The following is a 27,453-nucleotide window of genomic DNA, read 5'->3' as shown; positions in this document are numbered from 1 at the left end:
AACCCACCATTTTTTTCTTTCTCTCCTGGATTACTGTGATAGCTCCTTACTAACCCCTTCACTCTTGCTGTGGTACATTCCATCCTTATATAGCAGACAGAGCAGTCCTTTAAAAAGAACATTTGGGGCTTCCCTGGTGGCGCAGTTGTTGAGAGTCCACCTGCTGATGCAGGGGACACAGGTTCGTGCCCCGGTCTGGGAAGATCCCACATGCCGCAGAGCGGCTGGGCCCGTGAGCCATGGCCACTGAGCCTGGGCGTCCGGAGCCTGTGCTCCACAGTGGGAGAGGCCACAACAGTGAGAGGCCCGTGTACCACAAAAAAAAAAAAAAAAAAGAACATTTGGGGCTTCCCTGGTGGCACCGTGGTTAAGAATACGCCTGCCAATGCAGGGGACATGGGTTCGAGCCCTGGTCCGGGAGGATCCCACATGCCACAGAGCAGCTGGGCCCGTATGCCACAGCTACTGAGCCTGCATTCTGGAGCCCGTGAGCCACAACTACTGAGCCCACACTCCAGAGCTACTGAAGCCTGCACACCTAGAGCCCGTGCTCTGCAACAAGAAAAGCCACCACAATGAGAAGCCCGCGCACTGCAACGAAGAGTAGCCCCCGCTCACTGCAACTAGAGAAAGCCCGGGAAAAGCAACAAAGACCCAACGCAGCCAAAAATAAATAAATAAAATAAGTAAATTAAAAAAAAAAAAAAAAGAACACTTGAATTCAATCATATCACTGTCTTGCCTAAAACCCCCCAGTGCTTCCTGTTACTCTTTTAATAACTTACGTTCCTTACCTTGACCAACAAGGCCCTACATATTCTGGGCCGAGTCTACATCTTTGACCTCATACCCCACCGTTAACCCTTTGTTCACTAAGCTCCAGTGACATTTGTCGTCTGTTTCTTGAATAGTCTAAGCTTGTTTCCATCTCGGAATCTTTTCTTATTCTGTTTCCTTTTCCTGGAATACTCTTAACCTCAAAACTTTTCCATGGCTAACTCCTCATTTATCAGGTCTCAGCTCAAATAATCATTTTCCATTCTTCACACTAACACAGTGCCCTGTTTTATTTTTGTCACAACAGATATTACTTTTTGAAATTGTTCATTTTTCCTCTAAAATGTAAGCTCCGTGAAAGCAAGGATCTTGTTTGACATGGTATTATGGTATCCCTAGCTCCTAGAACAGTGCCTGGCACATAATAGGCACTAAATAAATATTTGAATGAATAAATATTCTTCTAGCTTCTTTTTTTTGATCATCTGAATATAAAATTATCTTAATATTTATTGCTATGGATGAATTATTAAGATTATTAAAATTAGGGTAACTTTTTTTAATATTAGGAAAAATATTACAAGACCGTTTGAGGATCAGACATCATTGGTAAGTAGAATCTTTCTGATTTAAGAAGGCATATAAGTGATTATTCAAACTAATTCATTTAATTTAATAGTACTCCTAATTTATGATTTTGAATTAGAAATCATCCTATGTGAGGGAATTTTAATGCAGAATGCAGGGGAAATAAGACTTTTATACTTTCAAAAAGATGACTATAGAGCTTACATTTCACTGAATGTTACGTATTCACTGCTTGCAAGTATATTGATAGAATTTTAAAAATTGAATTACATTTTAAGTGCCTAATTAATGGATTGTCAAAAGGAAGCTTGTTATGGATCTTTTTATAGAGCAAGTTTGATTTAAAAAAATTTTACTTTTCTTTTTTTGAGTGTTTTTAGAACAAGAAACACTACCCAAATGATTACTAACAATTGTCAGTTGCTTTACTAGAGTTAATCAAATTCCCGTTTGAGTGTATTAGCAATCAAAACTAAATGAAAAAGTCTAGTGAATGAAATCAGAAGATAAAAGGTGGTATATAATAAATGGAGAATGATGAGTGGACTCTGAGTATGTGATGATATTAGTTTCTTACTAAAGAAAATCTTAAGGGAATACGTGGATTAAACTATTTAAGTTGACTTAAAAAAAATCAGAACGTGATTATGTTCTCTTGACAGGACCGCCATTGCTTGTTCTTTTTTTTTTTTTTTTTTGCTTGTTCTTTTAGTTAGTGAATTTAAAAGAAAAAATGTTTGAAAAGAATCTCAATAACTAATTAGAAAACTGAAATTGAGCATCTTATCCTAATTTGGCAACTAACTGCAGTGAAAATTATATTAAGAAAATATTGTCAAAATAAACATTTTTTTTAATAAAATTGCTTTTATCATAGTCTTGGGTTTTTCACCGTCATTTTTGAAGAGATCATGAAAGTAAAAATGGAGGGTCTAACCCAGAAATCTCTCTCTTCCACATGTGACTTATCCAGGGCTGATTTTGTTTTGTGACACCATGGTGCTTTCAGTTGAGTGACCACTTTGTAGAAGTGTTATGTTGTAGAATCTGTAGCATTCTGTACTTTTTTTTCAATCCAGTGTCAATATGACAACTTTTCTTATACTTAAAATTGTGGCATTTCCTCTCTTTGATCTCCCACTTCCAGAGACAGGAGATATTTCATTGGCTGTAATAAATCTCAGACCACTAGAGCTCAAAATGACTGTGGAAACAGTGATCATGTTGGAAATTTGGTTGAATTCCTCCTCCTGACTGCCCATCCCCCAATAGCACATTTCTTACGCTGTAATCTTGGAACTGTGCTTAGTACAAGAGTTAGCAAATATACCTCCTGTGGGCTAAATCCCTGTTTCTGTGAGGACCACAAGCTAAGAATGGTTTTTACATTTTTAAAGTTTTTTTTTTTACACCATATAAAAAGTCTAAAATATATACTATCTAGTCTTTTGAAGATAATTTGTCTACTCTTGCTGTAGAATTTTAAGAAAAAGCGGACTTTATGGAGAAGGATGACAGATGAGTACTATATATATGTGAAAGGTAGTTTATGGAAAGCTTTGGGCTGTTAACATGAGAATGTAAAAAAAAATTTTTTTTAAGAAAGGATTTTCATTGATTTGGACATTTAAAAAACATTTCTGAACACATGCTTTGTGCCAGACACAGTGTAAGTTGCTTTCCCATATGACGTGTCACGTGGCCCTTGCAGATTTTTTCAGGAAGTGTTATTGTCTTTGATTTACACATGATAAAAGTAATTCTCAGAAAGGCTGACCAGATCCCATAGCAATTGGCAAAGCCAGAATTCTTGGACTTTCTGACTCTGTATCCTCTACATAGGGAGTGGATAGGCAAGTAGGTAGTTGTTTGTTCCTATTTGCTTCTGCTTAAACACTGGAATGAATGATAACCAAACGAGGGGCCCATACCTCAGGGGGTCTTGCACTCAATAAAGAAAAGTTGAGGACCGTGGTTGCTTCGAATGTTCTTTAACATTTTTGTCATTAATTTAGGAAGCTTTTCCAACTATGCTAGAACTAGACAAGAACACATTCACTCTAATTTTTGTGCTAAGATTGGGAATCTCAATAAACTGAATCAAAGTATGTAGGATATAAAGTATAGGCACTAGTGTAGAAGGAGCTGTCCAGGATTGAAACCCCATAATTGTGTTTCCATCCCTCTCAAATCTGTAATAGAAGTCAATTTTTTTTTTTTTTTTTTTTGCGGTACTTGGGCCTCTCACTGTTGTGGCCTCTCCCACTGCGGAGCACAGGCTCTGGATGCGCAGGCTTAGCGGCCATGGCTCACGGGCCCAGCCGCTCCACAGCATGTGGGATCTTCCCAGACCGGGGCACGAACCTGTGTCCCCTGCATTGGCAGGTGGACTCTCAACCACTGCGCCACCAGGGGAGCCCTCACATCTTTTTTATTCATTCATCTGTTGATGGACCTTTAAGTTGCTTCCATGTCTTGGCTATTGTAAACAGGGCTGCAGTGAACATTGGGGTGCATTTGAATTATAGTTTTGTCTGGGTATATGCCCAGGAGTGGGATTGCTGGTTCATATGGCAACCCTATTTTTATTTTTTAAGGAACCTCCATACTGTTTTCCATAGTGGCTGCACTTAGATTCCCACCAACAGTGTAGGTAGGAGGGTTCCCTTTTCTCCACACCCTCTCCAGCATGTTACTTGTAGACTTTTTAATGATGGCCATTCTGACTGATGTGAGGTGGTATCTCATTGTAGTTTTAATTTGCGTTTCTCTAATAGTTAGTGATGTTGAGCATCTTCTCATGTGCCTCTTGGCCATTTGTATATCTTCTTTGGAGAAATGTCTATTTTTTTTTTTTTCAGGTTGGTTTTTTTGTTATTGACTTGTATGAGCTGTTTGTCTGTTTTGGAAATTAAGCCCTTGTCAGTCTCATTGTTTGCAAATATTTTCTCGAAGTCCGTAGGTTGTCTTTTTGTTTTATTTATGTTGATCAGTTCTAGTAGTTTTTGTGTGGGATCTTTAGGGTTTTCTATATATAGTATTGTGTCATCTGCATATAATGACAGTTTTACCTCTTCCTTTACAATTTGGATACCTTTTATTTCAAAGAGGTACAATTCTTAAGGTTCTTACATTTATGCATTGATTGAAGGAGATTTCTTTGGTTTTACAGGAATTTTTTTCAAAGAAGTCAGATTGTTCTTTATTCATGTTTGGCTCCCATAATAAGAAGCGGCCAAATAATCTAGTAATAGGTAAATATCATTTACTTTTTAATACTTTTATTTTATAGAGTCAGTTCTGTGACTCAGATTAATTGATGGTATTGAGGATTCAGGAGTAGCCAGTTAGCACTGAACTAGTTTTTTATTTTCCTTGTGAGTGTGAATAAAATTTATTTTTACCTACCAGTCTTCAGGTAAAGAAGGGGCATGTAAATATCACCCTACCTCAAGTTGTGGAAGTTTTTCAAATATAAAACATATATCCTAAATCAGTATTAGAGTTAGAAAAAGAGAAGTAGCATACTCACACACACAAATTAACCCTTCCCTAATAAATACCTGTATAATGAATACATTTGAAAATAAACCCTTGCCCTGTATTGTGTATTGAGGCTTGGGCTGACATGCTCACTGGCTTAGGTAAAGCCCTTTACCCTCTGTGGGCCTTTATTTACTCTTCTGTAAAGTAAGGGAGTTTGGCTAAGTGATCTTTTAAGATCCTTTCCAGGTCCAAAGTTGCAACAGTACATTCTAGGTAGAGTTGAAAATTTAAGAAAGAAGAGACATGTTTGGGAGGTTTAAGGAGAAAGAAAAGAGGCAGCTATTAGGACATTTTGAACACGCAGATAAGTAGGTGAATATAAGGTAGCTGTTTGGGAAAAAATAAATGGTTAAAAGAAAATGTATTTTCCTTCTAGGTCGTATGTATGACTACCATGTGCTGGATATGATTGAAGTAGGTATCGAGAAGTTTGTCTCCCTTAAAGATATTAAGGTAAGATACTGATCATAAAAATAAGCATTTTATAACGTTGCTCTTGGGCAATAGTGACATCTTGTGGTGAAGAGTAAAGATACAGACTTAAATAAGAAAGAACTTTGGTTTTATTCTAGTGTGCTCTAAACTGAAAAGCACAATTTCATTTTACCTTTAAAAAGAGAGAGATGTTTACAGCATATAACACATATGTAGGCAGTTAGACTTAGAGTCATTACTAACTTCTTGTCTAGGCCCCATAGTTGAGATGCTCTCCTCTCCCTCTGAATTATCACAGCACCCATTTTATGTAACCTCAGAAATACCACAATTTTCTTTCTTTCTTTCTTTCTTTCTTTCTTTCTTTCTTTCTTTCTTTCTTTCTTTCTTTCTTTCTTTCTTTCTTTCTTTCTTTCTTTCTTTCTTTCTTTCTTTCTTTCTGTCTCTTTCTTTCTTTCTTTCCTTTCTTTCCTTCTTTCTTTCTTCTTTTTCTTCCTTCCTTCCCCTTCCTTCCTTCCTTCCTTCCTTTCTTTCTTTCTTTCCTCCTTCCTTTCGTCTTAACTGTATTTATTTATTTATTTATTTATTTATGGCCGTGTTGGGTCTTCATTGCTGTGCACAGGCTTTCTCTAATTGCAGCGAGCAGGGGTTCTGCTCTTCATTGCAGTGCGCGGCTTCTCATTGCGGTGGCTTCTCTTGTTGTGGAGCATGAGCTCTAGGTGCGCGAGCTTCAGTAGTTGTGGCATGTGGGCTCAGTAGTTGTGGCTCGCAGGATCTAGAGCACAGGCTCAGTAGTTGCGGTGCACGGGCTTAGTTGCTCCATGGCATGTGGGATCCTCCCGGACCAGGGCTCGAACCCATATCCCGTGAATTGGCAGGCGGATTCTTAACCACTGCGCCACCAGGGAAGTCCCCACAGTTTTCAAAGTGAGCCCTGTTTTAAACCTAGGAAGCTTTGGCTGATCCTACAGTATTTTGGCTGCTGGGAACCAAATTGCTAGCTCACTTTTCCCCTTGAGGACTTGCATCTTTGTGTCTCCTTTGTTTGAATGGAATTATGAAACAGAAAGGCAAGAAAACTGTCCTAATGCAGTTCCTGGATCCAAATTGGGCTTCTGCTCCCTCAGACCTCTGCTCCTGGCTTAATCTAGTCCATCAAATACATTATTTCACTTAAGATCTCTTAGCTACCCTCTAAGGCTGAAATTATTTTCCCTATTATATAGATTTGGTGACTGAGGCCCAGGGGAATTCCACTGGTGACCTGGAGTCATACATACAGTAAATGGTATAACGAAGATTAGGACTGAAGGGCTTTGAAAGAAAGGATATTGAAGTTTGTAATGGAAAGTTACATAATTGTTCTCAGTCTGTGGGTCTTTGTATAGTTGAAAGAATTATAGCAAATATATAATCACTCCTTTTCCCAGCCTCCCCTAAGAAGAGGACATGCCTTCTAGGTTTCCTGTGTGTTTGAAAAAAGGCTCTTACCAGATCGCTACTTGGTTAGCTATACCACCTTCCTCAGGTACAGGGCAGAACAGTGAGATTGGATTTGGAGGCAGAACACTTGGGTTTGAGGCCTTTCTTGGTCAGTTAGATAGCATTTGTGACCTGACATTCAGTTACTTCCCTGACCCACAATTGCAATCAAGTATTAAACAGGTATAACAACATCAAACGAGGTAATATATGTGAAAATGCTTATCAATGAATTTAATATATTGAAAGGTATTTTGAAAACTGTATAAACTGTGATACTTTATTATGGATGCCATCATTTTATTACAGTTTATTACAGGTTGTCTTTGGGGCTGTGTGTGAATCCCTGGAGATGAGCAGTACCACTGCTGTTAGCATGGTTACCAGTTAGTGGGTGTGAGCAGTGGCTGATGCCTGCATGCCAATCCCTCTGCTCTTTCCACTTCCCTTCCAAAGCAAAGAAATACCCCGTCACTGTGCAGCTTCTAAACTGAACCACAAAATCAGTATCGTTTGGCAGGTGTATTCTTAACAAGAACCATTTAAATTGAGTACTAGATCTCGTGGCTGTGTCGTGCGCGTGAGCGCCATAGGGCCAGGGAGGCACCAGCTGCCGCGCAGGGCGGAGGCCGAGGCTGCAGCTTGAGGGAGGCCCTGGTCCCTCTGCACCTGTGTATGGCAGAGCTGGTGTGAGACCAAGAGACAGTCCTTCCCAGCCGCCGGGATCATCAAGAGTTTTGGCCGGAACTTTGAGCACACACCGAAATAGTGAGGAGCCAGGTGAAAAGCACAGATGATGGTGCTGAAACGGATTAATAAGGAACTTAGTGATTTGGCCCGTGACCCTCCAGCACAGTGTTTTGCAGGTCCAGTTGGGGATGATATGTTTCATTGGCAAGCCACAATTATGGGACCTAATGACAGCCCATATCAAGGCAGTGTATTCCTTTTGACAGTTCATTTTCCTACAGACTACCCCTTCAAACCACCTAAGGTTGCATTTACAACAAGAATTTATCATCCAAATATTAACAGTAATGGCAGCATTTGTCTCGATATTCTAAGATCACAGTGTTCTCCTGCTTTAACTATTTCTAAAGTTCTTTTATCCATTTGTTCACTGCTATGTGATCCAAACCCACGTGACCCTCTAGTGCCAGAGATTGCACGGATCTATGAAACAGAGATAAGTACAACAGAATATCTCGGGAATAGACTCAGAAGTATGCCATGTGATGCTACCTTAAAGTCAGAATAACCTGCATTATAGCTGGAATAAACTTTAAATTACTGTTCCTTTTTTGATTTTCTTACCCGGCTGCTCCCCTATCAGAACTCATCTTCTTTAATTTTATTTTTTGTTTACCTCCCTCCATTCATTCACATGCTCATCTGAGAAGACTTAAGTCCTTCCAGCTTTGGACAATAACTGCTTTTAGAAACTGTAAAGTAGTTACAAGAGAACAGTTGCCCAAGATTCAGAATTTTTTAAAAAATGGAGCATGTGTATTATGTGGCCAGTGTCTTCACTCTAACTTGGTTATGAGACTAAAACCATTCCTCACTGCTCTAACACGCTGAAGAATCATCTGAGGGGGAGGGAGGTGGATGCTGAGTTATCACATCAAAGGAAGCAGCATTATTCTAGCAGCATCCATTCATGTGTAAGCCTTCCACTGTTAGAGATTTGAGGTTACATGATATACTTTATGCTCGTAACTGACGTGGCTGGAAAATTGGTATTGAATTTATAGCATCAGCAGGACAGAAAATGTGATGTATTTTATGCATGTCAACAAAGGAATGACCTGTTTTACAGAGAATGGAAATTGGAAGTCAAACACCCTTTGTATTCCAAAATAGGGTCTCAAACATTTTGTAATTTTCATTTAAATTATTAGGAGGCTTGGAGCTATTAGTTAATCTATCTTCCAGTACACTGTTTAATATAGCACTGAATAAATGATGCAAGTTGTCAATGGATGAGTGATCAACTAATAGCTCTGCTAGTAATTGATTTATTTTTCTTCAATAAAGTTGCATAAACCAATGAGTTAGCTGCCTGGATTAATCAGTATGGGAGCAATCTTTTGTAAATGCAAAGCTGTTTTTTGTATATACTGTTGGGATTTGCTTCATTGTTTGACATCAAATGATGATGTAGAGTTCTAGAGAGTGAATATTTTGCCATGTTCAGTTAAAAGTGTGTAGTCTGTTACAGGTTGACACATTGATGGACCTGATTTATGCAGAATTAATAAGCTATTCAGATAGTGTAGCTTTAGTATGCTGCACATGATACTGGCAGCCCGGGGGTTCATAGATGGACTTGGGACCCAGCAGTTTTCAAATGTGTATATGGAGTTTAAGAAATTTATTTTCCAGGTGCAACCCCCATCTAACTAAATTTTTTCTTCACCTTGTACACTTGATAGTTGAAAAAACCATAACATTGGAGTAATAATGGGTCAAAATTTACAAAATACTGTTTTGGTGTGGGGAAAAAAATAAAAATAAAAAATTGAGTACTAAATTTTCACTCATGGAGCATATCCATAACTATAAAATTCATTAATTGATGAGAATGTGCTTACATTGGCAATTCCTACATAGACTATTAGCCAGTCCCCTTCACTTTGACCCCGTTATTTGGCTACAACCTCGTATTTTTAGTTTGTTCTGGAGTTGCATGTTTTGTTGTACTTTCCTTCCATATTTATTTCTTCTTTATTTCTACCTCCTCGTTTTTAAGACATCTTTACCAGGTATTTCTTCTCTTACTTGCCCACTTTTATTGCCAAGCCTCATCCCTCTATTAACTCTTAAGCAACAGGTGATTAGACTCTACCAGGAAATAGAGTGATTATTCTAGAAGCCTGTTTTCTAAGATGGCCAAAATTCTAGGGATGGTTATTCTGCATAAAATAAGCCTAAGAAATGAGATGATTTAAAATTAAAGGTTAGCTGGGCACAGGTGGAACACAGAAGAGTCATTGGGTCTGGAAGGTCTATTCAGGCCCACAATCAGACAGACAGATTTTAGGCCCATCTCCTAAGTTTAAACAGTTCAGGTTCGTGTTGGAAGCAGAGAATGTCAACAAGAGTGGTCATGGTGAACAGCGAAGCAACACGTGACCTCTGGTCCAAGGGCAGAGGATGTTTGTTTGTTTGTTGTCCTGTCTCCCCCTACCCCCTCCACTTGGATAATCCTTGATTAGTGTCAGAGCAGAGATATTAGAATCAGTGGGAAGCTCAGACCGATTCTTCTTCCTCCATAAATTAACCCTTCAGTTAAAGAATTTTTTCTATTTGATTTTTTCTTTCACTTTGGTAAAACAAAAATTCACATTCTTTTTGGTATAGAAAATCCAGAACTAGGGAGTTCCCTGGCGGTCCCGTGTTAGGACTCCACACTTTCACTGTCGAGGGCTCGGATTCATTCCCTGGTGTGGAAGCTAAGATCCCACAAGCTGTGTGGTGCAGCCAAAAAAAAGAAAGAAAAGAAAATCCAGAGTGAGACAAAATATCTTTTAGAGTAGAGCTTCGATCCTGCTGAGTGAGGATTGCCCATATTTTCTGTAGCTTGTATAACATTATATTGCTTCCCATGTTAATGTTTAGTTGGTAGTTCAGTTTAGCTTTCATTTAAAAATACTGCTGGTGTGACATAGTAGGAAAGGCACATTGTTACAAATAATTCAAAGAAATTAAATTTATTTTGACTCTGAGATGTTGGCTGTTAGAGGGCTGTGTTTGTTTTGCCGCAGGTTTAGCTTTTTATTTTATTCTTTGCATAGAAAGTGATAAAAAGTAGCTTACATCATTCTTTAATCACTTATTAATTTGGCACTAAGAGGGAGTGGAATGAAAAATCATTTTTTAGTATAAAAATCTGTAAATTAAAAAATCCCCACTCTGGTTTTAAGTCTAAAATCAGTGTTCATAGGGACATCCTTGGTGGTCCAGTGGTTAAGGCTCCACGCTTCCACTGCAGGGGGCACGGGTTCAATATCTGGTTGGGGAACTAAGATTCTGCATGCTGTACCGTGTGGCCAAACTAAATAAATAAATAAAATCAGCATTCATAGACATAGTTTTAGGACAGTTAAGAAAATGTGAAAATGAGTCACTGTATATCAGCGGTCCCCAACCTTTTTGGCATCTGGGACCAGTTTCATGGAAGACAAGTTTTCCACAGATGGATGGGGGGATGGGGAATGGTTCAGGCAGTAATGCGCGATGGGGAGCAGCAGATGAAGCTTCACTCGCTCGCCTGCCACTCACCTCTTGCTGTGCGGCCCGGTTCCTAACAGGCCGAGGACTGATGCCAGTCCAGGGATTGGGGACCCCTGCTATATATAAATATTGACTGCTTTAAAATCAGCATATAAACAATTTAGACTTGATAATTATGTAATTACTTTTTTTATTTCCTAGAATAGTAAATGTCCGGAGGGAACAAAACCCATGTTAATATTTGCAGGTGATGATTTTGATGTAACAGAAGACTACAGAAGGCTAAAAAGCCTTCTTATTGGTAAGTATTTTAATACATATCTGCAGGATAGCTCAGGTAGGCATTCTAAGAGTTGCCATTGGTCGTGGCAGTTTGCAACTTCACTCTAGATATACAGCTTTTTCTCTTTGATCTCTTTTTCTCCTTTTCATTATTTTGTTTATTCCCCACTAGAAGCAGGAGAGAGTTAAAAGGATGCTATACTCTATAGATCATTATTACTTTTTGATGGTATAGTAACTTTGGTAGCAACCTGTTTAATGCTTGCACCCGTCTCCTGTCATTATTGGCATTATTAAATTAAATTTAGAAAATTGAAAAGTTAAATTTTCGAGATTATTATACATCATCCACTTCCAATTCAAAAACTTCTATTAGTTTTTCTTAGTCTGATATACAAGGCTTTTCACACTATAACCCCGTATAACTTGCTTTCTTAATCTCCACCAATTTCATTCCTCCCTTTTCCATTTTAAAAAAACAAAAAAAACCTTGTAAGGTTGTTTTAAAGGTGATTGGTTCTTAGTGAACTCTGCTCATTCCTAATGTTTTATCTAATGACTACATTACTTTTTGTGTGTTCACAAGCCACCTTCTTAAAATCCAATATACAATATATAGTTATTGTCTGAGATTGATGTTAAATTTACCAATTTTAAACCACTTTTTCTCTCCTTTTTTGAAAAGCTGACATTATTGTTCTCCATGGTTTCTTAACGGTTACTAATACTTAATATTGTGTGATCACATCTGCCAGCTCTGTTCTTACTCTGGAAGGTAATTTAGTTCATCCCTAGAGATATGAACTCTTCTTATACTTAGTGGCATTTTCTGAAGTTTAAATAATTTATTCTATTTGAGCTTTTCTTGCACCGTTCTTACAAGCTATGGCTTAACTTTTTTGGTTGCCCTTTTGGATTTTTATATACTTTGCCCTAGATGACTTTTAAAAAGTTGGTGGGGGATATATTATAAATTATATACATGCTTTTTACAAATCTGAGCCAACCAAAGAATGTTTGTGGGCAGACACATTGCTTTCGGTTTTCCTTATTGGGATTAGCTATGCTCTTATTGTTAGGAATACAGTTTTCGGGACTTCTCATTTCTCTTGTTCATAATGGCTATTTTTGAAAAACTAAGTATCACTGTTACCTGTTTAATCCTTACTAAAACTCTTGAGTTTGGTAACATTTCACTTTACAGATGGGAAGTTGGAGGCTCAGAGAGGTTAAGAGCCATTAAGTAGGTGAAGCAGAATCAAAACCCAAAGCCTGTGCTTTTCTTCTTTTGCTCTTCATCCTGCCCACGGTGAATAATTCCTTTGCAGAGTCTTTGCTATAGGTTCTTACCTCTGTTTTCCATGAATTAAAAAAAAAAAAGAAAAGGGACTTCCCTGGTGACGCAGTGGTTAAGAATCCGCCTGCCAGTGCAGGGGACACGGGTTTGATCCCTGGTCCGGGAAGATCCCACATGCCACGGAGCAACTAAGCCCGTGCACCACAACTGCTGAGCCTGCGCTCTAGAGCCTGTGAGCCACAACTCCTGAGCCTGCGTGCCACAGCTACTGAAATCCATGCACCTAGAGCCCGTGCTCCACAAGAGAAGCCACTGCAATGAGAAGCCTGCATTGCACGTTGCACCGCAACGAAGAGTAGCCCCCACTCACCTCAGCTAGAGAAAGCCCGCACGCAGCAACAAAGACCCAACGTAGCCAAAAAAATAAATTAATTAAAAAAAAACCATACATGGAAGACAGCGACCAACATTTCTTTGAATATTACATAGCCCAAAACATCAAGGGAGTTTTTTTTAGCCAAGATTCCTAGTAGTTGTACTGCGTTGGCTCAGATTTCCTGCTTTTTTCCCCTTGTTCTTCTGTATAATTATTAGTGAGGGAATTACTTATAATTTGTTATAACAGAGCTTTGTTGCTTCTGTTTAAATGGTTTTATCTTACTATTTTGTGCTTCCACTAGATGGCAGGAATAACCACATGATGCAGTAATGAGAGGGAGGGAGTGAAAACCAAAAAGGAATTAAGAAAGAAGAAAGACAGGTAGCAGGATGGAGTGACATTGTCTGGCACTAAGCAAAGTTGAGTTTTTAATATAAATAAGAAGTAAGAAAGTTGCAGAGTTCTTGGTTTGTGTTGTGTGTTCAAATGAAATAATGTAGAGCAGTAGGTAAAGAGAATTTTATCAAGGGCTTTTTTCCTGTTTGGAAGTTGTGTTTTTGTTTTCTTTTTGTAATTGGCCAGAAAGAAAAGTTACTTCAGTATTTTCATGCCAGATACCCATTTTGTTCATTCGAATTTTGCTTCTCTTTTGCTTTAAATATTATATAGATTTGTAGTTAATCTTAGCAGGTCCTGCTTTTCTTTACAGAAAACCAGTGCCTGTTTTTTGATTCAGTCCATCCTAATTTTTTTTTTTTTTAATTCTGGTTGTGCCGTGTGGCTTGTGGGATCTCAGTTCCCCAAAAAGGACCAGGGATTGAACCCAGGCCACAGTAGTGAAAGTGCCAAATCCTAACCACTAGATCACCATGGAACTCCCAGTCCATCCTACTTTTTATGGTTATTTTTTAGTATGACTACTCCTCGTATATAAAGATGATAATGAATCAAGTAATAGGTTAGTTTTATTAAGTGTCCCTTTAAAGCCTACCTTTAACTTAACTACCTAACTGGGTTTTGTTTGTTTTTTTCTTCATTGCCTTTGTCTATATTAGTGGTCATATCTACATCTGTGGTCATTGTTATAATTTTTTTTTAACCTTTCTCATTTCCTAATTCTTATTCCACTTTAATACATATAATAATGAAAATAACTACCATAGATTAGGTCAGATAATTTATTAAATTTAATCCTTTCTACAGCTCTACAGAGATAATTGTATTAGTCTGCTCAGGGTGCCATACAAAAGACCATAGACTGGGTGGCTTATAAGCAACAGAAATTTATTTTCTCACAGTTCTAGAAGTCCAGGTTTCTGGTGAGGACTCTCTTGCTGGCTTCTTGCTTTGTGCTTACAAGGCTTTTCCTTGGGGAGGAAGGGAAGGAGGGAGATAGACAGAGGAAAGAGGGGTTTAAGTTTTCTGGTGTCTCTTCTTATATGGACTCTAATCCTATGGGAGCAGACCCTACCCTTATGACATACCTCATTTAACCTTAAGTACTTCCTTAGAAGCCTTATTTCCAAATATAGTCACACTAGAGGTTAAACAAACATTCAGTTCATTATGGTAATATTATTCCCATGTTGTGGATGAAGAAATTGAGACCAGTTCACTGATGTCCAGAGTGAAGAGTTAGTAAGTGTCAGAATCAGGATCTTATCCATTCTCTGACTCCACATCCCCCAGTCTTTCCCGTCAACACCCTGGTCATCCTCCTGTGCCCTTTCCCAGTGTTTTTACTCATGGACACAGTCACACTAAAGGTGTTATTTTTGCTTGGAATTGATCCATTGAAAAAATGTCCAAACTGGGGCTTTCTTTCTAATTATAACCAATTTATCTGCTACCCCCTTATTTCTGTTTAACCAGGTTTTTCTCCTTATCCCTATTCTCATAATATCTTCCTTTTTACCTCAACCATCATTCCTGCCCAGTTTAGGGTCAGCCTTTTTGACAGTGCTCTGAGTTTCAACACATTTTAATCCATCACCCCCTTGATGTTTTAGACTCCTCTTGTACTTTAATTGCTCCAGTCCTGGAATCAGCTATTTCTGTAAGGATCCTGGGTTTTTTTTAAGTGAGATTATTTTAGAAATCACATTTTGTGTGCTAGGGAGTATTTCTGGGTTGGTCATTGTTTCTAGGCTTTTTCAGTGGACAGAACTATGAGATTTATTTGTTAAGATAAAATATATCCTGAGTTCATACTGAAACTTCTAACTCAAATTTAGGACAGAAGGATATGTACACGTACATACCTTCTTTCATCCATGACAAAAATCCAGGTTCTCAATGACTCCAACATAATGATGCATTTACTTTATACTGTACTACACATACAACAGTCTCAGAATAAAATACTGTTATTACTACTGGTAGTATGAATATTGAGTGCAGCTGAATGGTGTTTGGTTTCTTTTGTGTGTGTGGTTTTTTTTTTTTGCAGTTCTGTATGTCTATATATCCTATTAGGAATATGGTCAAATTACTGTGTTTTGAAGTCATTTGAAACAGTCCTTTTCTGTATGATTATGCCTTCAGCCCAATACACAGGTTCATTTCATTTTGTTTTCAATTTTTAGGGATAACTTTATTAAGTTTTTTCATTATAAATTATTTTTGGGGGTATGATTTACATACAATCAAGTGCACGTATTTATTTTTAAATTCTTTTTTTAATTCTTTTTTTTAAAGTTTTATTTTTTGGCTGCATTGGGTTTTTGTTGCTGCGCACGGGCTTTCTCTAGTTGTAGCAAGTGGGGCCTACTCTTCAATGCGGTGCGCAGGCGGTGGCTTCTCTTGTTGCGGATCATGGGCTCTAGGCGCGCGGGCTGCAGTAGTTGTGGCATGCGGGCTCTAGTGCACAGGCTCAGTAGTTGTGGCGCACAGGCTTAGTTGCTCCGCGGCATGTGGGATCTTCCTGCACCAGGGATCGAACCCTGCATTGGCAGATGGATTCTTAACCATTGCGCCACCAGGGAAGTCCAAATGCACATATTTAAAGTTTTAAAATTTAATGGATTTTGACATATTTATATACCTCTAAAAACACCACTGCAATCAAGATATAGAACCTTTCCACCACCCCCCAGAATTTCCCTGTGCCCTTTGGTAATCCATTATTTTTCTCTATTCTAAGCAAACATTGATCTGCTTTCTGTCATTTTTGCATTTTCCAGAATTTAGGTAAATGGAATCATAGAGTATGTACTTTTCTTGGCCTGACTTCTTTCACTCAGTTTGTTTTGAGATTCATTCATGTTGTTGTATGTATCAATCCTCCATTTCTTTTTATAACTGAGCATTTATAGCTATTCTGCAGTTTGTTTATACCTTCATCTGTTGATGGACATTTAGATTGATTCCAGCTTTTAATTATTACCAGTAGAACTGCTATGAACATTTATATACAAATTTTTGTGAGGACCTATGTTTTTATTTCCTTTGGGTGAATACCTAGGAATAAAATGGTTGGATCATTTGAATAGCGTATGTTAAACATTTTTTTTTTTTGCGTGGGCCTCTCACTGTCGTGGCCTCTCTTGTTGCGGAGCACAGGCTCCAGACGCACGGGCTCAATAGTTGTGGCTCATGGGCCCAGCTGCTCCGTGGCATGTGGGATCCTCCCAGACCAGGGCTCGAACCCGTGTCCCCTGCATTGGCAGGCAGATTCTCAACCACTGTGCCACCAGGGAAGCCCTATGTTAAACATTTTTAAGAAACTGCCAAACTGTTTAACATGGTTGCACTATTTTGCATTCCCACTAACTGTAGGGGCTCCATCTCCTTGTCAATACTTGGTAGGACGTTCTTTTTAATTTTAGTTACTCTAATAGGTGTTGAATACTGACAGTAATATGTTTCCAAAGTCAAATCTACAAAATAAAGGAGTGGTAGTGTTGCAGTTTTAATTTGCATTTTCTGGTGACTTATAAGGTTGAACATCTTTTCATGTGCTTATTGGCCATTTGTATATCTTTGGTAAAGTGTGTGTTCAGATCTTTGCCTGATTTTTTTATTTGGTTATTTGTCTTTTTATTGGGTACTAATGTGGAAGAGTGTGTGTGTGTGTGTGTGTGTGTGTGTGTGTGTGTGTGAGAGAGAGAGAGAGAGAGAGAGAGAGTCTTTTGTCTGTCTGACATATATCTTTGAATATTCTCTCCTGACTGTGGCTTGCCTTTTTGTTTTATTGATTTATGTATTTATTTATTGGCCACACCATGCAGCATGTGGGATCTTAGTTCCCCAACCAGGGATTGAACTCGCTCCCCCTGCAGTGGAAGCACGGAGTCTTTAACCACTGCACCACCAGGGAAGTCCCTTGCCTTTTTGTTTTTAATGATGTCTTTTTTAAAAAAAAAAATTTTTATCGAGATATAGCTGATTTATAATATTATGTAAGTTTCAGGTGTACAACATAGTGATTCACAATTTTTTTTTTTTTTTTTTTTTTTTTTGTTTGCTGTACGTGGGCCTCTCACTGTTGTGGCCTCTCCCGTTGCGGAGCACAGGCTCCGGACGCGCAGGCTCAGCTGCCATGGCTCACGGGCCCAGCCGCTCCGTGGCATGCGGGATCTTCCCAGACCGGGGCACGAACCTGTGTCCCCTGCATCGGCAGGCAGACTCTCAACCACTGCGCCACCAGGGAAGCCCAATTCACAATTTTTAAAGATTATGCTACACTTACAGTTATTATAAATTGTTGGCTATATTCCCTGTGCTGTACAGTATATCCTTGTAGCTTATTTATTTTATGCATAGTAGTTTGTACCTTTAAGCCCGTGTCCCTCTCTTGCCCCTCGCCTTTCCCTCTCCCTACTGGTAACCACTGGTTCTCTATATCTGTGAGTCAGCTTCCTTTTTGTTATGTGCACTAGTTTGTTGTATTTTTTAGATTCCACATACAAGTGATATCATACATTGTCTTCCTCTAATTTCACTTAGCATGATGCTCTCCAAGTCCATCCATGTTGCTGCAAATGGCAAAATTTCATTCTTTTGATGGCTGAGTAGTATTTCATTGTATGTATGTGTGTGTGCATGTGTGTGCGTGTGTGTGTATGGACACTTAGGTTGCTTCCATATCTTGGCTATTGTAAATAATGCTGCTGTGAACATTGAGGTAGTACATGTATCCTTTCAAATTAGTGTGTTGTTTTCTTTGGATATGTACCCAGGAGTGGAATTGCTGGATATGATAGTTTTATTTTTAGTTTTTTAGGAACCTCTATATTGTTTTCCTCAGTGCCTGTAGAACTTACATTCCTACAAGGACTCCATTTTCTCTACATCCTCACTAACATTTGTTATTAGTGGTCTTTTTGATGATAGCCATTCTGACTGGTGTAAGGTGATATTTCATTGTGCTTTTGATTAGCATTTTTCTGATGATTAGCAGTGTTGATCATCTTTTCATGTGCCTGTTGGCCATCAGTATGTGTTCTTTGGAAAAATGTCTAGTCAGGTCTTCTGCTTTTAGGTTTAAGTAGGTCCCATTTGTTTATTTTTGCTTGTGTTTCCTTTGCCTTAGGAGACAGGTTCAAAAAAAAATATTGCTACGATTTATGTCAAAGAGTGTTCTGCCTATGTTTTCTTCTAGGAGTTTTGTAGTTTCTGGTCTTACATTTAGATCTTTAATGCATTTTGAGTTTATTTTTATATATTGTGTGAGAAAATGTTCTGATTTCATTCTTTTACGTGTAGCTGTCCAGTTTTCCCAGCACCATTTACCAAAGAGATTTTTCAACATTGTATATGCTTGCTTCCTTTGTCATAGATTAATTGACCTTAAGTATGTGAGTTTATTTCTGGGCTCTCTATTCTGTTCCATTGATCCATGTAACTGTTTTTCTGTCTGTCTGAAGTCAGGGAGCATGATTCCTCCAGCTCTGTTTTTTCTCAAGATTGTTTTGACTATTTGGGTCTTTTGTGTTTCCATACACATTTTAAAATTATTCTAGTTCTATGGCATTGGTATTTTGATAGGGGTTGCATTGAATCTATAGAGTATTATGGTCATTTTAACAATATTAATTCTTCCAATCCATGAACGCAGTATATCTTTCCATGTGTTTGTGTTGTCTTCAATTTCTTTTATCCATGTCTTACAGGTTTCCAAGTATAGGTCTTTTAACTCCCTAGGTAGGTTTATTCCTAGGTATTTCTCTGACAGTGTGCTGTTAGTGTATAGAAATGCAACAAATTTCTGTGTATTAATTTTATATCCTGCAACTTTACTGTATTCATTGATGAACTCTAGTAGTTTTTTGGTGGCATATTTAGGATTTTCTGTGTATAGTATCATGTAATCTGCAAACAGTGATGTCTTTTAAAGAGCAGAAATTTTAAATTTTTGTGAAGTGTACTTTATCCAATTTTTTTCTTTAATGGTTGTTCATACAGTGTTTTGTTTAAGAAACCTTTGCTTATCCCAAGATTGCAAAGATTTTTTTCTCTTATAAATATTTTTTTGAAGTCTTATAACTTTAGATCTTACATTTAGGTTTATGATCCATTTTGAGTTAATTTTTGTATATGGTGTGAGGTAAGGGTCAATGTTCTTAAAACTTTCTACCTCATTTCATTCTTTTTTTGTTTTTTTTTTTCTTTCTTAAAAGCTTATGGAAAAAGCACATGCCTATAAGGTTTGCATTACAAAAACTGTTTCAGGGGAGACTGGAATGTACATATCTTGTTCCCCAGAATGACTCTGACTTCAATAATGCTGCCACAACCGTGAGTGGGGCTTTATTAACTTGGTCACTGAAGGAGAGTCAGGTTTTGGCAAAACTATGGGAAAGTTCTTCATTAATTAAAATCAATTTTTAGATCAAAATACCTTGAAAACGTACATATTTGGTTTATAAAAGTACCCCCAAGGGATTTTTATTTGTGGTAGTAAGGAAGGGTGGTGTGTACAGGAGTATGCACACTTAACGTCTGCTTTATGTATGTTAGTGATGTGATTTTCTTTTAGTTATCTGTAAGAAGGAAAAAGCAAACTGTAAAAGATGTATATGTCCATGCACATGGAGATAATTCCCATCTTATGAGCTAATGGGAGGAGGGAAGCAAGTGCTGAGTGGCTACAGATTGGGACAGAATGAGATATTTCCTGTTTATGACATCACCTGTCTTAGGGCACCTCTTCCTAAGTAATTAATTTGGATGACCCTTTTATGCCTAACTTTTTCTTAGCTAGATGTTATTCATGTGTTCCCATTTAGCCTCCCCCCAAGTTCAGTCTTTTTATCTGTAAAAATGAGGTGACCAAACTTGTTTGCTGTTTTCCAAACTCTTTTCATTCATGTGCCACCTTCATAACGTTAGCCATGTCTGTGTAGTATCCATAGCATTGTTCACTGGAGATTTTTCTGTAAATTGACTCCTCTTTTTATTTTTTATTTTTATTTATTTTTTTTGCGGTACGTGGGCCTCTCACCGCCGTGGCCTCTCCCGTTGCAGAGCACAGGCTCCGGACGCACAGGCTCACCCAGCCGCTCCGCGGCATGTGGGATCTTCCCGGACCGGGGCACGAACCCGTGTCCCCTGCATTGGCGGGCGGACTCTCAACCACTGCGCCACCAGGGAAGCCCCTGACTCCTCTTTTTAAAAGGAAACCCTATGTCCCTACTCTCAGTGCAAAATGGTGTATGATAACATAAATAATGCATTGTAGATTATATCTGCCTGTGTATCATTTAAAATTATCTCATATGTGCCACTTGGGTATTATTACCACTCTGTGGGAAAACAGTCTACTCATTGATCTTGATGGTTCTTTTCTGGCTTTGACACTAGATAGCTTTTCTTTGCTCATATAATTGAGATACCTTGTTAGAATTTTCTTGTTTGTTGGCGTCTGCCATATGACAAACACTAGTTCAATTTAATAGTCAAAGTTTGAACAGCCATTTTTATAGACTTTTGCCATCTTAACCTGTCTGTCTTAGTTGATTAAAATTGTATACCTTGTTTTACATTTTCTAAAAAATTACTGTTCACAATAAACCTGTTATACTCTGGTGCTGAGCATTGGCTTAGAGGGAGAACTGCAAAACTGAAAAATTACATGGCTCAGTGAATTAAACAGAAATACAGTCATGAGATTAAATGGTAGAGAGGCGGGACCATCAGATTTTTCAGGCATGAGTTTTTGTGCTGCTTTTTAGATGAGATACAGAGAGTTGCGTTTAGAGTGCAGCTGATTTGTAACAATTAATCTTAATTAGTCTTTTAATTAAGATTTTAATTAAGATTTTAATTAATTAAAGTTAATTAATTTTAATTAGTCTTTTAATTAATCTTAATTAATCTTTTAAAATTTTTAATTAATTATTTTAATTAATTTTAATTATTTTTAATTGATCTTTTAATTAATCTTAATTAATCTTTTTTTTTTTCCCCAAACAACCTGATGTGTGCTTTTAGATTTCTTCAGAGGCCCCACAGTATCAAATGTCCGTCTGGCTGGTTTAGAGTATGTTCTGCACTTCACTGCACTGAATGGGAAGATTTACTTTCGAAGCTATAAGTAAGTGCATTTCTTAGCATGTTTTTGTTAATCCTCAGGGTTAGCATTTTAGTGTGACTGTTTTATAGAGCTCAGACTTAGAATTGGTGTCTGGCCAAAAGTTTATTTGGAGAGTTTTCAGAATAGCAGTGACAAAGTAGCTCTGTGCTGATCCTCAGGTCTGTCACTCCCCTGCTAACTTCTGCCTCCCGGAAACCCTGCTTTTCCAGGGCGCTGGGGCATCAAACAGTACACTCCCTCTGAGCTTAGAACGCTTATTCAGTCCTAACTTGCCATACTTTTATGCAGTATCTCCCTGTTTTTCTTGACTAAATTTAGAGCGCCAAGCCACAAGTCTTAGCCCAGCCAAAGCAAATCTCAAAGTCCTGAGTCTAAAAAATGGAGTCTGAAAGTAATAAGATTCAGTGACTAGATTCATTTTACCTTCTTTCTCCAGCCCAGGCCTCTACCCATACCCCCACCACAATATAAATATAAATCCTAACAAGCACATTCTGTTTTCATAAAAACCTTAATGACGTGCTGCAACTGCCTTTTGAGGTAAGCATGACTTGTTTTTTCCCTTATTTAAAATAAAGTGTTAGCGCTGATTGATGGAGCACACACTTTCCTAGAGAATACATTGACTCCCACTAACTGCCTCCCTTGGTACATTGAATTCAGCCTGACATCTGCTTCGCGCTGTGGCGTGGCAGTGCGGCCTGAGCGCCGGCAGCCCAGTGTTGACAGTGTCTTCCTGCAGTGGTGCCGTTTGTGCAACCATTCGTGGACTTCAGCATTTCATCCATGGTTTTAATTTTGTTTTTTTATCATAATGGAATACATGGTTGACCAGCTTGTGTCCAGTGAACATCCAAATGAACTAAGTAATCACCTCTTTTTTGTTAGTAATGTCCATCTTTGTCTCAACTGTATGGAGTCAGAGATGCTCGGTTCTTTTCACCACATGAGTGGTACCACCATTTCTATTTTTCTATTTTTTTCTCATTTAAATAATAACAGGCAAAGGATTTTATAATCATTTTTAACTAGTTGAGATTGAAAGTCCCTATAATCTGTTGTTTTCATTTCCAAACTTGATTTTCGGGCAGCTAAGAATATTATGAAGTAGGTGACTCCTATTTATAGAGCAAGAGATAAAAGATGAAAAATCACTAACATAAAAAAAAATCTTTTTGAAAACTTATGTTAAACAAGGAGACCCTGGGATACAAAGGAGCTAAAAAATAAAGATAAAAGTCTTTGAGAATGAGAAATGAATAATAATAATCTAAAACTCATGGTGAACAATTTCAAAGGAAGTATTCTCTTGTATCAGAACTTGTATTTAGTGAAAAGAAAGATAAATTTGTAAAGAAAGAAAGAAAATACAGAGAAATAAAGCAAAATGGACAGAAAATTAGCAAATCAGTCTTAAGAACAAGGATAAATTGGCAGTGTAACTACACATATTCATCCGTCCACTTACTTTAAGAAGTATGTAATTGCTGGAATCACTGTTAGGTTAGCATGGCATCTGCCATAATGAAAAAAAAAGATTTGAAATTTTTACGAAATTATTTTATTTATTTATGTATTTATTTTTGGCTGCATTGGGACTTAGCTGCGGCACTCAGGGTCTTCTTTGCACCATGCAGGATCTTTCAGTTGCAGCACGCAGGCTTCGCTAGTTTTGCATGGGCTCCAGAGTGCTTGGGCTCTGTAGTTTGTGGCACATGGGCTCTCTAGTTGAGGCCCATGGGCTTAGTAGTTGTGACAGGGCTTAGTTGCCCTGTGGCATGTGGGATCTTAGTTCCCCTGACCAGGGATTGAACCTACGTCCCCTGCATTGGAAGGCAGGTTCTTAACCACCGGACCACCAGGGAAGTCCCAGGATCTGAATTTTTAAGATCAGAAACCCTATTGTAAAATTTTTTTTTTTTTTTTTTTGCTGTACGCGGGCCTCTCAGTGTTGTGGCCTCTCCCCTTGCGGAGCACAGGCTCCAGACGCGCAGGCTCAGCTGCCATGGCTCACGGGTCCAGCTGCTCCACGGCATGTGGGATCTTCACGGACCGGGGCACGAACCCGTGTCCCCTGCATCGGCAGGCGGACTCTCAACCACTGCGCCACTAGGGAAGCCCCCCTAGTGTAAAATTTTTTTTTTTTTTTCTAGTGTAAAATTTTAATCCCAGCTTTTCATATCTATATCCTGTAATACCTGCTAGCTATTGATTTGAAATAGAAAGTGGACAGTGTGATTGAGAGCAAGCTGCTACTGGGGAAAATCCCTAGATGTGGATTAGCTTAGCCTCCAAGGGCTGTGCTCTGCTTGGGAGAGGAAGGAAGAGGTGGTCCCGGGAATGAGCATCACCTCTGAGCCTAGTGACCTGGCTCTTTGCCAGGCTTTGCCACATGACGTGGGCAAGTCACTTCTCAGGGCCCCTGTTTTTCCTTTGCAAAGTGTAGTAATATCATATAGGTAATTCTGAGGTCCCTCTGAGACGGATAATTCTCCTTTATGAGAGGGAGAGGGGTGCAAATAGAGGTGGGAATGTGCCATAGAAGTGTGTCTGACCTACTGTGGCTCCTCAGGCATTCTCACAGGCTGCTCTTGGGTGTCCTGCCCTCTTCCAACCAGCCCTTAGGCAGTTGGTTAAAGGTAGTTAATATTGACGCTTATTAATTTGTGAAGATCAGTAAGGCTTATAAAATGGTTTTGAGCTTCTTGTATGAAAGGAACTCTGAGCATGGAATTACATTAATAGAACCTTTGACCTTTCCTGTTTGGGGGAAATAAATCATAGTGTTACTGGCACCTTCCTGTATATCCTATAATAATTAATTCCTTGGAGAATTTTATTCACTTTAGGGCCAGAGCTATTAATATGAAACTGAAGATCTTTAGTAACTGCCACGTATGCCTTTGCCATGGCATTGGGTAGGTTTTATGGGGAGAAATATGCAAAACAGGAAGTATTAGCGTACCTTAAAAAGCAAACACAACATTCTAGGCAAGGAGTTAAGTAATGAAAACAGAATGTCAACAGAAGAGAGGGATATGGAAGGGAGAAAAATAAGGAAATTGCAATTTAAACAAGAGTGGTAATGCCAGTCTTTCTCAAGAAATAGGCAAGCACAGTCTCCGGACACGCAGGCCCAGCGGCCATGGCTCACAGGCCCAGCCGCTCTGCGGCACGTGGGATCCTTCCGGTCCAGGGCACGAACCTGCGCCCCTTGCATCGGCAGGTGGACTCTCAACCACTGCGCCACCAGGGAAGCCCGAATGTCACTTTTGATTTAGAGCTTATAAGGAAACAAAACAAACAAAGCTTGAGGTTAAGATCTGAAATGGAGATTTACATGGGTGTAAAGGTTCTGGGCAATAGTTCTTAACTTTCTGTGCGAGGGCTTTCTCTAGTTGTGGCAAGCGGGGGCCACTCTTCATCGCGGTGTGCGGGCCTCTCACTCTCGCGGCCTCTCTTGTTGTGGAGCACAGGCTCCAGACGCGCAGGCTCAGTAGTTGTGGCTCACGGGCTTAGTTGCTCCGTGGCATATGGGATCTTCCCAGACCGGGGCTCGAACCCGTGTGACCTGCATTAGCAGGCAGATTTTCAACCACTGTGCCACCAGGGAAGCCCAAGGCTGATCTTTTAAAAACATTATTATTTAGTCCTTTTTTTCCCCTGTATGGAGATCTGGCCACAGTAACAAATTGAGTCTTTTAACTCAAAAAACCTTCAGGTCTTTGAGCAGTTCTTGTTGTATCTCTCACAAAAAAAGAATTTGTGACTCTCCCTTCCTCCCCATTGTATCCTTCATATGCTTTCAAATCCAGAGCTATTTGGACATATGGTATCTAGAAAGTTGTGGTTTTGTTATATTAAGTTCATTCCAATCTATAGAGATCAGTAAATGTCTATGCTATGGACAAAAGTTGATTCTGAATAGGTCTTAGAGAAATAAGAATTTGTTAATCAATCATGTAATATAATGTTTCAAAAACCCAATTAAGATTTTTTTATAATCATGTAAATCTTGCGTAAGATGAAGAAGTCAAATAAAAGGATTCCACTTCACTTCTTAGAACTATATCACCTGCTGTTTCTCAACAGTATTGCATACTCTTATGTTTTATTTTGAAAATAAGTAGACTAAAGAAAATACTTGGTCTTGGGGCTTCCCTGGTGGTTCAGTGGTTAAGAATCCGCCTGCCAATGCAGGGGACACGGGTTCGAGCCCTGGTGCGGGAAGATCCCACATGCCGCAGAGCAACTAAGCCCATGCACCACGGCTACTGAGCCTGCGAGCCACAACTATTGAGCCCACATGCCACAACTACTGAAGCCCATGCACCTGGAGCCTGTGCTCCGAAACAAGAGAAGCCACCGCAATGAGAAGCCACGCAGCGCAACAAAGAGTAGCCCCTGCTTGCTGCAACTAGAGAAAGCCCGCAAGCAGCAACGAAGGCCCAGTGCAGCCAAAAATAAATAAATAAAATAAATAAATTTATTTAAAAAAAATAAAAAGAAAACACTTGGTCTAAATATATAAAGTATTAAGCTTAGCCTTTCCTTTTTTTTTTTAATCTTTTTGGCCATGCTATGTGGTATCTGGGATATTAGTTCCCTGACTAGGGATAAAACCCATTCCCCCTGCATTGGGAGCGCAGAGCCTTAACCACTGGACTGCCAGGGAAGTCTCTAAGCTTAGCCTTTCTAAACATTTTATGATATTTTATGGAACTGTAATCTTCTAGAACAAAAATATTTGTGGGGAGGGCGGCGGGACTTTTATCAAAGTCAAAGCAACATTTCTTTTTTGCTATTTCATAAAGGTTGCTGTTGAAGAAATCTGGCTGCAGAACACCTCGGATTGAATTGGAGGAGATGGGACCCTCATTGGATCTGGTTCTGAGGAGGACACACCTAGCATCAGATGACCTTTATAAGTTATCTATGAAAATGCCCAAAGCCCTCAAGGTACATGGCTTGTAGCTTGGTGCCATGTTTATTTGTATATTCCATTCTTCTTTCCAAAAAAGGATTTGTGGCATATTATATTGAAGAGCATACATAAAGAGGTCAATAAAATAGATAAAATTAGACTCTCAGAGCCAAAGAAAGGAGGAAGAAGCAAATAAGCCAACCATAATTGATAATAAAATTGTAGAAACCAGGCATCAGGTGTTGCTGAGAGCTTCCTAGTAGTCAAGACTGCCAGTTTTCAGCAAAAATGGGGCTCATTTTAGGCATTGTGAAAATGTAATTTCAAGCATAGTATGTGTAACCCATACTTGCATAAAAATGTGTTTTGACTTTTGAATGGTTTTAAAAAGCAAGTAGACATGGCATCTCTGGAATGCCAATAAAGATTGAAATGATAGTTATAATCCTTAAGCTAAACACAGGAAATTCTCTCAGTGCATGGCAGTGATTAGTCTGTTGTGTTGCTTCTCAAAGTATGGTCTGACAGTTTACCTGAGAATTGTTAGAAATGCTGAATTTGCAGATCCCACCGGAGTCCTACTGAATTAGAATTGGCATTTTAACAAGCTCTGAGTGATCTGTTTATACCTAAGTTGGAGGAGAAAGGGCTGTAGGGCTATAGACTCTATATCATTAAAGGTGTGCTCACTAATGGAGATTGTTGATACGATAGTTGTTGTACACTAGATTTTTACCAGTTCATGGTAGTAGACCCAACTAAATATAATATATTCTTGTTTCATAGCCAAAGAAGAAGAAAAATGTCTCTCATGATACTTTTGGTACAACTTATGGAAGAATTCATATGCAGAAGCAAGACCTAAGCAAACTACAAACCAGGAAAATGAAGGGGTTGAAGAAGCGACCTGCAGAAAGGAAAGCAGAACACCAGGAGAAAAAATCAAAGAGAATTAAAAAGGATTGATGGAA

The 27,453-nt window shown here is 38.8% G+C and overlaps 1 protein-coding gene and 1 pseudogene across 2 annotated transcripts in view; both read left to right on the top strand.

The window, feature by feature from the left end:
• The window catches only part of RPF2 (ribosome production factor 2 homolog), a 34,583-nt gene extending 7,130 nt beyond the window's left edge, over positions 1 to 27,453 (top strand). For both annotated transcript variants that reach the window (XM_060167212.1, XM_060167213.1), the window contains exons 4-10: positions 1,347 to 1,386; positions 4,538 to 4,619; positions 5,288 to 5,364; positions 11,266 to 11,365; positions 21,456 to 21,558; positions 26,373 to 26,517; positions 27,269 to 27,453. In XM_060167212.1, coding sequence (XP_060023195.1) covers positions 1,347 to 1,386; positions 4,538 to 4,619; positions 5,288 to 5,364; positions 11,266 to 11,365; positions 21,456 to 21,558; positions 26,373 to 26,517; positions 27,269 to 27,448 — 727 coding nt within the window. In that variant the 3' untranslated portion in view covers positions 27,449 to 27,453. The remainder of the gene's footprint in view (positions 1 to 1,346; positions 1,387 to 4,537; positions 4,620 to 5,287; positions 5,365 to 11,265; positions 11,366 to 21,455; positions 21,559 to 26,372; positions 26,518 to 27,268) is intronic.
• LOC132530215 (ubiquitin-conjugating enzyme E2 D3-like) lies at positions 7,489 to 8,064 on the top strand (annotated as a pseudogene).

This window comes from Lagenorhynchus albirostris, chromosome 12 (genome assembly GCF_949774975.1).
Source record: "Lagenorhynchus albirostris chromosome 12, mLagAlb1.1, whole genome shotgun sequence".
Classification (NCBI taxonomy): Eukaryota; Metazoa; Chordata; class Mammalia; order Artiodactyla; family Delphinidae; genus Lagenorhynchus; species Lagenorhynchus albirostris.
Note: the sequence above shows the minus strand (reverse complement) of the source record. Positions and strands in the feature narration are given on the sequence as shown.